This window comes from Rissa tridactyla, chromosome Z (assembly GCF_028500815.1).
Source record: "Rissa tridactyla isolate bRisTri1 chromosome Z, bRisTri1.patW.cur.20221130, whole genome shotgun sequence".
Taxonomy (NCBI): domain Eukaryota; kingdom Metazoa; phylum Chordata; class Aves; order Charadriiformes; family Laridae; genus Rissa; species Rissa tridactyla.
In genome coordinates, this window is record NC_071497.1 from 18064882 (window position 1) to 18077248 (window position 12367).

A 12367-nucleotide genomic window follows, 5' to 3' on the forward strand; every position below is an offset into this window, starting at 1 on the left:
CCAGAGCGGAATAGAGGGGCAGAATCACCCCCCTTGATCTGCTGGCCACACTTCTTCTGATGCAGCCCAAGATGCGGTTGGCTTTCTGGGCTGCAAGTGCCCATTGCCGGCTCATGCTGAGCTTCTCATCCACCAACACCCCAAGTCCTTCTCCTCGGGGCTGCTTTCAATCTATTCTCCACCCAGCCTGTACTTGTGCTTGGGATTGCCATGACCCAGGTGCAGGACCTTGCACTTGGCCTAGTTGAACTTCATGAGGTTTGCACATCATGATGGACACTCACACCCTTTTGAGGTCCCCTGGATCTTGAAGGGGGGAAAAGGCTGCAGATTGCCGCAGGCAATCTCCAGGAGCAAGCTGCTAGTGGTGGAATTATTCCCTGGGCTCAGTGCTTGTTGTTTTTGATGAGACTCTCCTGATTTTGAATGTGGCACCACTTCTCTCCCCTACAAGAGGCCATTCTCTGTGGACAGAGACCTCCTGCTCCACAGCAGAGATATCTCCCAGTAGAAGAAACTTCCTGGAACAGATGTCAAGAATGCTTGAACACAGCAATCTCCTTCTGACTTGATATCTCTGAAAGATTTGTTGCTCCTCTCAACTAATGACACCCCAATACTTAAGCTTGTAGCATAAAAACAGCCAGTACCAAAAAAACTTCATAGAAATATTTGCTATGGTGGTTAAAACACGCTCTGGCAGTTGGATCTGGTGCTGTTCTCTCATATACCTCACTAGTCCCAAAGTATCCTTTGGCTTGTGCCAGGAGTCCAAACAGCCCACATTATCTCTGAGCTGTATTTCTTAAGGTAAGTGGAAATCCTGCCAACATTGTCAGGGATTGGTTTCTTGTTCCAGGTGCACCACAGACTCATTCTGGACTTGACTGAATAAGCAGCTCTTCAAGAAGATAAAGCTGATTTACATGGACAGGAAGATGGCAGCCTTTCTTTGAAATAACCTCAACCTCTGAAATAGACAGGTTTGAATTAGCTTCACTTCCGCTTAAAGGCAAAACCCCATATAGTTTCTCAAGTGGATTCATGTGGTAAGGCTACATGTTAATTTTTTTGAGTAACATGATTAAAACCAGATTCGTGTAAATCTTCAGAATCCTATTGAATTCATTGGTATTACTTTGTGGTTTTTAACATGGACCGTACCTCTGTCACAATCATTGCTAAATGCAAAGTCTAAGTCCATCACAAACACAGTTAGTGCAATCTTGAAAATACACCACAAAACCTGAAGAAACAGAAATGAGAGCCAAGATAGGGATAATGAAATGAGAGGATGTTGGAGAGGCAGTTCTGCTGTGGTTTGGGAATGACTCTTCATCATTGCAATGATCCTGCTAACTTTTCCCCCAATTCTGAACGAGCAGCTGACAGTGCACAACTATAATCCCTATCAGGGCAGTCATACATGGGAGGGAGGAGACGGGAATAAGAAAGGAAAAGACCAGTGTCGTACATAGGTTTATACTGATTATGAAAGTTAGTGGTTGGTTCATGTATATAAAAATAACTAATAGAATGCCCATATCTGATAGTTTTTGTTAGGCACTTACCCAATGCCACACTGCATGACATCGTGGTTTTAAATAAAATCTCTTACCAGAAAAGGCAGAGAATTTTTCTTAGTCTCTTATGAAATTGGCCACTCTCCAGATGACTCTAGATCATCTTTTTACCTTATAAGATGTAAGTCTCAACAGAATATGTTTTTTCCCTATGGAATGTTTGCTTTAGAAAGCTAATTTTTAAAATAAGGGGAAGCAGATCAATTAACTGTTCCATTAAGGTCTGTTGGTCCTTCTCTCTCTCCCTTGCCCTGGATTATCCAGGTTAAACAGTTTGTGACACTACCAATTTACTTTGCCTGTCTTTTCCTTGTCCACATGGCTGCTTTGCTCATGGCTACCAGTGATCCCACTGTCTCTTAAGGGAAGATGAAAGCACGGGTACATATATTAAACCATAGCCTAGCTAAGATACCATCTCATCCTCTTGCCTAAAAATTGATTCATTTTGTTTAATTTGATTTAATTCCGTTTTACACCGTATTTCCCTTGGAACTAATTTCGTTTTACACTGTATTTCCCTTGCTTACAATCCATATCTACCTGGAAGGAGATATTCACCCTCTGCTTTCTTAGATGTTATTACTACAAGGAAGTAAATCTCACAGAAATGGGCAATGTGCTCCCGTATGATTTTTGTGTAGGTAAAGATGATTCTTTCTCTACTAACCACCTACGTGTTTGGGCACAGTCTTATGGGGATCCTCTCGATTCCAAGGACTCCACTGTCCATCTTGTGGCATTGACAAACTGGAAAACTCAGAAAAGAAAGTAGGAGCTATGCACAGCCTCTTGTTGTTTGCCTCCATTGCGCTCCCTTGAACTTAAAGCCAGAAAGCTAGCCACTGGAGACACTCGTTATTTAACAATTTGTCTGTACTTCTTGATATGAGAAGTTGTCACAGATCTGAAGAAAAAAACCCCAACAGCTGTCCTTGCATATTGTATTGGATACTTAGAGCTGCTCCGAAAACAACGGCCAATTTAAAGGAAATATTAATAAAATTATTATCGTGTGGCTCACCATGAAAATGAAGGCCATTAAATATTGACTTTCAAGATGCAAAGGTGTGCTAAACACAAAGGACACATGATGCTTTATCAGATGAGTTCAGAGATGGGAGTTTTGAGTAAGGCAGCAGACCAAAGCTGTATAGGGGCACAAGGCTAACAGGGCAGTTGGCTGTAGCAAGGCCACCACTCCTGTGGTACCGTGAAAATGATGAATGACAGTCAGTCCTGGGAGAAGTCAGATCTGCAGTTCCAGAAAGTCTAGGTATTTCAGTCACAATCTGAGACCACTAAACTTCCTCCTGGTTTAAAATGAACTTGTGCATATGGTGAGGTGCCATTCAATCCCATCGCATCATTTAGAGAAAAGTAAGTCCATACTGCTATTGAACTTAGACTACTATGTGCCAGCATTTGTCAAGGTGAGGACTGCACAGTTAATATTTGCCAGCCTTTGTGATTCCTAAAAACAATAGAAAGTAATTTGAAAAAAAGAATACACTTTGGACTCTTTTCCAGACAATTTTCACGATCCTTTTAACACCTCCTATAAGAGCACAACTGAACTTTCTCTATATACACCCACATCAGAGTAGAATACAGATTTGACTCACTTCAGTGGGAAAACCAGAAGAGCTTGACTAAAAAAATACAGACTGATACCTTCTAGATAAATATTTAAATTTGCTTTAGATAAATATTTGCACCAAAAGCATTACAGTTGCTGCAGCTCTATTGAGTTATTGTTCATGATCTAAAAATATTTTAAAACTAATTACACATGTTTCAATGGACTATTTAATTTGATGCCTTTCTGTTTGGAAAACAGATACATCAAGTCTGAGCTAACTGCAACTTCAGACATTACTTAGAACACGATACTTGCATTTCTTTAACCCCAATTTGTAATCTTGGCATGAACCATAGAAAGATTACCTGTTGTCCCTACCATCTGCAGTGGGCAATGCACCTTTTCTCCATTGGCCTGGCCCTGCAAAGTACTGACCTCCTTCCACCTCCACTCAGGTGCAAATGTATGAATGCTGCTCCCTTGCAGGATCACATCTGTTTGTGTTATAATGGATTAAATTAAGGCTTATGGTCCACAGCTGAATGTCCTGTACACTCACAGATGCCTTCGATTACAGGAGTAGGCTATGCTGGTCTGATCTCCATTGTGAAGCACTGCGTCACCCAAATAATCTGACTCCCTACACATGACTAGACATAACAGTAAATGTTCACATATAAGCACAAAAATAGCGAACGATAAACCAGCATACAGAACCAATAAACTAAGAGTCCCCTGCCCTTACACTTTTTGAACAGAATCCAAGTAGCCTTGGTGATTTTAATGAGATTACTTATGCAGTGGAACGCAGCAAATGACACAGAAAGAATGGCAGATTGTTTTGTAATGACAACAGTCACAGACACCAACAGATAGATGTAATTTAACTGAAATGCTTAGAACATGCTTTACAAAAAAGAATTATTTTTTAACAAGATTTCAAAAGTTGAGCTATTTAACACTAGGTAAGAGGCACAATACAATCCCTGCTACACAAATGTGTGCTGATGTGAAACATTACTGGTTTATTCTCATTGAGTTGTAGGACAGTTATTTAGTCAATAAATACTGTCAGGGATATTGTACAATCAGGTCTTGAAGGAGTTCAACCTGGTTCTTTGTGTGTACCTTCAGAAGTAATGACAAATAACAGAGATGAAGATGGCAGAAAAAAAAAGACTTAAGTGTAGACTGAATGCAAGTGGAAGTAAGAGGCTACAGAATAAAAATGGATCAAAAGGAGCCAAAAAAAAAAAAAAGGAAACAAAAGAAAACAGGTCCTGGTAGGATCCTGAGAACCTGTAGTCCTCAATGCCAGATCAGCTTTACTCGCTTTCTATACATTTACTACCCATTTCTCATGACAGTATTTGTTTCTCTGTGCTTTAAAACCTCTAATGAAAGAGATTCTTCAACTTTCTCATGCAATTTATTACAGTGTTTAACTAACCTTGCATAGAAAGTTTTCCATAATTCCTAACTTTACATCCTTTTCATGGTCTATATAATCAGTTTCACCTGACAACCACAGAAGTATTTTAAAAAGCAGAGCTTAAATGAATTCTAACTGAAGGGCTGGGTGATGAGAGAAGTCTGTAAAACAAACCATAACCAAATCACATGTTCTGTGAAAGAACAGAACATATAGTTCAATTTCTGGAAATGCAAAGTAGGGGAGACTGATGTTTTCAAGACTGTTACAAGGCAGTAAGTTTCCTAACTTTCATTAGCAGCTAAATGCTCCCAAGTCCCAGTCACTGATGCCTAAGATTTTGTCATAGGATGGGAGCAGGTCAATCCAAAAACCCAGACAACATCCATTTCCATGTCTAAGTGGAATATTTTGAGTCAAAATATGGATAACAATTTGACGCAAAATATGTCTTAACTAGATGGGTAGTTAAGACAACTGATAAAATACATTAAGTTGTGTAATATCATTAGTTCAGTGAAAAAGCTGTTATTCCCATCGGAAAAATGGATCACGGAGGCAAATACAAAACAAAAATAAATGAACGGATGTATGAGAAGTCACAATTTTTTATAATTCCTTTTTAGGAACAGAAAAGATATTAGGAAAAAAATATTTAATTTTGCACTTGACAGAACCTTGTCAGGCTAGCCTCATTATTTCCCTTCAAGTGCTCTCTTTCTTGTCTTTCTTGCATTGATCACAGAATAATACAGAGTGGAAGAAACCTCCAGAGGTGTCATGTCAAAACTCCTGTGTGAAGCAGGTCCAGCTGGAGCAGGTTGCTCAGGATCCTGTCCAGTTGAGTTTTTAGGGTTCATTTTCACCATTTTGACTGTTCATTTTGAATACTCATTTCATGCAGCAAAGCATGAAAGAAAACACTTTAAAATAGGTCCATATGATTACAAAACCAGAGAACTGGCAGCAAACCTGAGTGGTGCATCCAATACCTATACCAGCTGGAACTTTTAAAAATATGTAAGCAATTGTCTAGACTTCCAGTCGCCCTTGCTCATTTTGACTGAACAAACTTTATAAAATTCTGCTCTCGGGGGAGATTTCCTAGAACAAGAAGTTATATTATTTTTGCACGGAGGGAAACACTCATTCTTCTTTTCCAGCTAAATAAATTTCTTCCAAGAATATTGTCTTTTCATGTTTTATAAAGTACAGAAAAACAGATGAAACAGTTGAATACAATTATATTTCACCTCATAACAATAGATTCAAAAAATGTATCTGCCTTTCATAACAGCAACTGTGGGTCCAACGTCTGGTAAGAGTATAGCACAAATGTTGTTAAAATCTCAGCCAGGAATCCTCTGCTTTCAAATTCCTGTTGGAGTACGGCCAGGTTCGTCACTCTTTTTTCCTGAAGTTGGTTGTTAAGGCCAAGTCTACTTAAATAGACACTATCTTTTCAAATGGCCTGGCTGAAATCCGGGCCCTATTGAAGTTAATGAATAAATTCCCCTCACTTCAACAGAGGTGAGATTTCAGCATATATGTTTATAAAACATTTCTTTACAGTACCTCAAAATTTTCCAGCTTTTTCCCAGCTGCCTCTTGAGCCTACCATAATTTATTACCATACATCTAACCCTTCGGGCCGTATCATATAAGCCTTTACAGGCACATTCAGAAGTCCTTCGCAGATTTTTAATATATTTAGTTGGCTTCCCAGGAAAACAAGGTTTACACAGTCATGCTGCCTGTTCCTCTGTTTGCTTGTCCCGTTGTCTTTTAGCCCATTTTTCACTTTCAGCCAAATCCGGGAGGGGAGTTTCACCAATGCACGTCTCCACAGTACGGTTCAAACATGAGCAACCACGATACATGATGGAGGGGGAAGCACAGCCCCCGGCACCTTGTACCACTAGGCACCAACGGTGTATAAACAACATTAAAAGTTTATCAAGAAGTTTCAGCTGGGACATGGTTGAGGCGTCCAAGAACGTACCTGACCTTGAGTAGGATGTGAAACCACGGAATGTGCCTTCCATGTTCTCTTGCAGTTGCTGGCTAAGACGTAAGACAGCAAAAAAATATGTAACTTCTGGACAAAAGTCGAGCCAAGAGTGTATCCCAAACCAACAATGGGTAACTACAACGCAAAAAAATACATCGCTTTGTGAATGAGCATGCTAGTCAGGCAACCTCCCCAAGAGTCTCAAACATAAGTGTATATATACATGTATAATTAGGAGTGGTGAATGAACCATTATTGACCAACCAGCTGTTATTTTACCGTTATAAACACTGGGCGTTTGAAACATAAGGTGCACTGGCTGCTATTAGATACCTGGCACCTGATTCTGATGAATTAAATAAAACCAAACACCTCGACTCGCTCCGTCGACTGGCTCTCGCACACCGGGTGAACAACCCTCGTTTAGGGACAACGCCGGGCCGTCTGTAAAACGCTTAAACCCGAGGATTTCAACTACGACCTCCCCGAAGGCTGTGGAGCGATGCAAACGCCTGATGGAACCGCCACCATTTCTCCTCTCCCCGCTACCCCCAGCCCCGACGGCCGCCGCCGGCCCGGCCCGCCCTGCCCTCAGCCGGGGCGGAGCGGCGGCGCTTGGCCCCGCCAGGCTGCCGTCGGCGGGTGGGGCTGCAGCGGCAGTCATGGCGGCGCCCGTCGTCCCGGAGAGTGACAGGTACCGGCTGCTCCCGCCGCGGCGGGTCGGGCGCAGGGGCAGGGGCAGGGGCAGGGGCAGGGCCTGGGCCTGGGCCTGGGCCTGGGCCTCGCCGCGGTGGCGGGGGGGCGGCGAGGCCTGTCTCCTCCTGACCGCCCCCCCCCCTCCCTTGCGCGCAGCATCCGCAGGGCCGTGTCGCTGCTGAACACCGTGGACGCGGGCCGGTTCCCGCGGCTCCTTTCCCGCATTCTCCAGAAGCTGCACCTGAAGGTTGGTGGTGCGGGGCGAGGGGGGCCCACCGAGGCCCGGGCGGGTGCTTTGGCGGGGCAGCGTCCGGCGGTGGCGGTGCACCGGGGCACGGCCACCTACCGGCCCCGCGCCCTGCCTGGCGTGGCCTGGCCTGCGGCGGGACGGGACGGGAGCAGGGCCCGGACGGGAGCAGCCCTGACCCTCCGCTGCCCGGGTGCCACCGGGTCATCTTTTTGGGACGGATGTGACACATTTTGCTAAGGGACAGTTACTTCCAGTTGTTTTTTTAAAAAGTATTTTTGATGTCAGCTTTGCTCATCACTAATTGTTCAGGCTATTTCAGGTGAATGACCTAAAAGCCGGCAGAAGGTGGACGGCGTGAGAAGCAGCGATGCTTGCTGTGACCTGCCTCCATCCCTCCAGGGGCCGGTGTCTCTGAGGATGCTCCGAGGAGACGCGAGTTCCTTGGCTTTTTGCACAAACTCCACTTTTGCCCTCGCAAGCGAAACGCTAAATGCGTATTATTTTTTCCCCCTGTATTTCTGTATGTCCATCAACCAAAGCCATCTGTGGAATTGAAGTTAAAGTCCATAACTTCTAGTGAATATTTTTGTCGTCTTAACAGAAGGTGTTTTTTTTTTTTAATTGCAGAATAAATAAAAAAGAATAAAGAAACAAAATCAGTAATCAGTTTCATCATACAGTGCCAAAAAATTAAATGGAGACTAAATCTAATGTTGGCACTAAATATTGCAAGGGGTAAACTGTCAGATAAATGCTAAAACAGAAATTATTTTGTTGAGTTTCTTTTTCTTTCAGTGTCAGATTATGTTTATTCCCTTGTTTTGTGTTTAGAAAAAATATGAAAAGAAATACAGAATTTGTTTTCTATACACATAAATACAAACTAAACATTAACATATTACAGGTTAGGAGCAGCACAGATAGAAAATAGAAATGTACTAAATGTCTTAATTCTGAGCCTATAATGATTGTTTTGATTATTTAATTCAATTGCTGATTATTTTTTTCCTACCAAAATTACTAGTTTGGATGCTGCAGTTATTGCAGAGGGTTTTTCACGGATATTGACTCATTGGTAACTGGAAAGTGTCACCAACCTTTTTTTGAGGTTTTTGTTTGTTTGTTTTTGTTTGTTTGTTTTTTTTACTACTCAGTAGTAGTTTAGTAGCTTTTCACAGTTTTAATCAGCGTTTACCTGAGCTGGAGTGGTCTTTTTAATTTAGCCCACTGAATCAATCTCATTAATCCATCAGTTGGCCTTTCCAAAGCGCCTGACTCTAGAGCATGTTAACTTGCTGGAAACTTTAAATAAACTTACTTGCCTCAACAAAGCAGATACTTGGAGCTCTGCATTTCCTTCTAAAACCTAATTATCCAAATAATGTTTCTATTTTGATATTCTTATTACACAAAACCTTTTTGTGTTGTCTTGCAGTTTTGGATTACTAAGTGGTCTAAATGTGGTGGTTTTATGTCTGCAGCATAGATTTGCCAGTAATTACGTTTTAAAAGAAGGCAATATCTGCATTTAAATTACTATTTAATTTGCTGTAGTATAATAAATAGAACTGCTGTATTTTAAAAGTACAGCACGTTCTCAGTAGTCTTCAATAATACAGTAGGCTGTAGATCAAAACCTGAGTTTCAGAGTAAGCACAGATTAGGCCTTTATTTCCTTTGTAACATCGTGGATGGTTTTCAGAAGAGTATCCAGAGTGGAGGAAGCATACGTAACTAACTCTACTTCAGTTTTGCTTTCTGTTTTCTTTATGGTCGGAATGAAGTAATGCACTTCATAATTATCTTGTTTTTATTTATAAAAGGTTGTTGGAGATGATCTGATACTTGAAAGAAAAATGTTTCTTTAGTGTCTCTCAGATGCAAAGAGAAGGCATTTTCTTGTGATGTATTTCAAACAATCCTGGTAACTTCTCATGTGATACTGTTGCTTTTAATTTTGATTTTCAGTGACAGAAATTGCATTGTATTTTTCTGTTGGAAAAGAGCTTTACTTTGTTTTTTCTATTTAGAAACAGCTGGACAGCCACTATGTTTATAAAAATTATGAGAAAGTTTTTGTTTGACAAGTATGCTCTTGGCTGCTGAATGGAATGTCAGGACTAACTGTTTTTGTGCTTCAGGCTGAAAGTAGCTTCAGTGAAGAGGAGGAAGAAAAACTTCAAATAGCTTTTTCGTTGGAAAAGCAGGATCTTCATCTAGTTCTCGAAACTATATCATTCATTTTGGAACAGGTACCTTGGTTTTTATCACTATGAATTGATAATTTTTTTAATCCTATTGTAGATTTCAAAGTTATAAAAGTCAAGTTACAGAGGAATTAGTGAAGACATCTGTCTGTAGTATACTGTGTATGTTCTGGGGGCATGATTTTACTGCTTTTGTTTGCATGCCTTCCTGATTTGGATTGGACTCATTGCATTTGTGAAGTGAGTTTCCAGCTAATGCAAATATAGGTGGTGGAAGCAAGCTCTGCATGACTCTAAGAGAAGTGTTAATAATTACGAGATACAGTGTTTCTTCTTATTCATTGTAAGCGAGCCAGCCATGCATTTTTTAATTGCTGTAAGGAAAATACTAGATAGCATTATTGGGCATTGCTTAAGTTACATGAAGTGTCAGTTACGGAAAACTTTCACACACAGAGGTCTGTACTTAGGTGAACAGGCACATCTGATGTAGCTCTTGTCTGAACTAAGAGGTGTCTGCATGGTGTAGAGCGAAATACCTTGTAAAGAGAGAAGGCTTTCTGGTTCTAAAGAGAGAAGGTTTTCTGATTCTACAGTCTGCCACTACTCAGGCTGCAAAGCCGATGTAATACCTGGTAAATATGGTGACTTTCTTAGAAATTGTCACAGCTGCAATGTTACCCATCCATTTCATGCAAGTATACCAAGTGTAGTCTGTGCAGAGGGCATGCATACTGACGGTCTGTTGTGGGATTTGAATCTTGTCCGTTCTTACACATGTCAATGTGTGACTGTTTGCCCTTGTTAACACATTCCACAGCACTAGAAAGAAATCAAGCAAACAATCCTCCCCATGGCTCCTATCCACCGAAAAATCAAAATGAAACCTGAGGTCACATCCAGACTGGAATTTTGCATTTTCATCTCAGCCAAACAGCAAACTTACCTGTTTTATTGCCTGGTCTTAATTTCATCAGACTGCTTCGCTTCATAGAATAGTTAGAGTCAGCAGGGACCTTAAAGATTATCTAGTTCCAACCCCCTGCCGTGGGCAGGGACGCCTCCCACTAGACCAGGCTGCTCAAAGCCTCATCCAGCCTGGCCTTGAACACTTCCAGGGGTGGGGCATCCACAGCTTCTCTGGGCATTTATATGATAGTTATTGAAGATGAACAGAAAAAGCAGTTCAGTCTCCTCTAGGACTTACTACTTTTGCTTTTTAAAAAGAAAAGAAAGGGAAGGATATTAATATCCGCCCAAAGAAGTCTTGTAGATGGAGTATGTGTTGTATGAGGACTCTTGTATTCCCAGTGATAGCTACACTTCTTGGAGTAGCTTCTTGTTCTGTCAGAGCACATAACTTTTTTAGTAGCACTTTGGTCTATGGACACATTATAGATAATAAGACTGCTGCATGGTCTTTGCATGTGTTGTTTCTTTTTCCCTTTTTTTTTTTTTCCTCCCTGCCTTAGTGCTGATGGAATCCTGTGTTAAAGTGGAGACCAACATACTATATAGAGTGTTTACCACAAAAATTGCTGACAATAGGGAGGTAGTATCTAACTTACTACTGTCTCGTAGTTCAGGCTTGCTTGAACAGTATGAATTTGGATAAGTTGTCCTTTCTTTATGGTCACAGTTGACTTCAAAACCCATTTTTTTTCACTGAGATAGCTGCTTTGGTATTATGTACAATAGAAACATACACATATACATAGGCATTTTTTTATAGTTTGTCTATCTTGAGAAGACATTTGTAATACTGCATTTTTAGATACAATTGAGATAGAAAAGTGTAACTATCTTCTCAGTCAGAGGGTTAAGATGAACAGGATGCTTGCAGTCCCACAGTGGAGTTGCAAGTAAAAATCTTGTGTGGTCGTCTGTGGTAGAATATAGCTGGCACAACTGGTAGAACAGTACTCAACAACAGCGATTATTTTTCATTTTAACAGGCAGTCTATCATAATTTGAAGCCTGCTTCTTTGCGACAGCAGCTGGAAAGCATTCACCTGGATCAAGAAAAAGCTGAAGCATTTGCCAGTGCATGGGCAGCTGCAGGTCAAGATACAATTGAAAAGTTCAGGCAGAGGGTTTTGACACCTCAGAAGGTAATGTGGGTTGTTTTTTTTTTTTTTTTTCTAAGAGAGAATACAGCTGTGTAGGTATGTTTTAAAGTAAGGAATTTAAACTAAGATACAAAGATTGTGACAAGCCAAGGTACAGGAAAATAAAAAGGGTAATTATTAGGGAGTAGATCAATGTGATGGGGGCAGTGGAGTTCCATTGTCTTAAAGAGATGTTACGTGTTAGCTGAGCTGCTGTAACTGTTCAAACTTGACTGTATGTGCACTGTTAGCAATGTAAAGTAATGCAACCTACATACCATTTGGAGATGTTTGTGAACATGCTTTACAATAGGTCAAAGGTAAAATGTGCTCATAAACACTTGTAGTGGTTCAACTCATGGGTTTAGCTCATCAGCCTGTTGATTCTCTGTACGTGAAGTGTATCTGAGCTCCTGGCATCTTTAATTTTGTTGGCTGGTTGGATGGTGCATTTTGTGAGATAATTACTACAATTTGGAGATAGTTTTCTGTGATGGC

At 41.0% G+C, this 12367-nt stretch overlaps 1 protein-coding gene across 5 annotated transcripts in view; it reads left to right on the top strand.

Moving 5' to 3' along the window:
- Positions 1 to 7210: 7210 nt before the first annotated feature.
- Positions 7211 to 12367, top strand: part of COMMD10 (COMM domain containing 10) — a 122784-nt gene continuing 117627 nt past the window's right edge. For all 5 annotated transcript variants that reach the window (XM_054184911.1, XM_054184910.1, XM_054184912.1 and 2 more), the window contains exons 1-4: positions 7211 to 7302; positions 7461 to 7551; positions 9696 to 9806; positions 11717 to 11872. In XM_054184911.1, the coding sequence (XP_054040886.1) occupies positions 7271 to 7302; positions 7461 to 7551; positions 9696 to 9806; positions 11717 to 11872 (390 nt within the window). In that variant the 5' untranslated portion in view covers positions 7211 to 7270. The remainder of the gene's footprint in view (positions 7303 to 7460; positions 7552 to 9695; positions 9807 to 11716; positions 11873 to 12367) is intronic.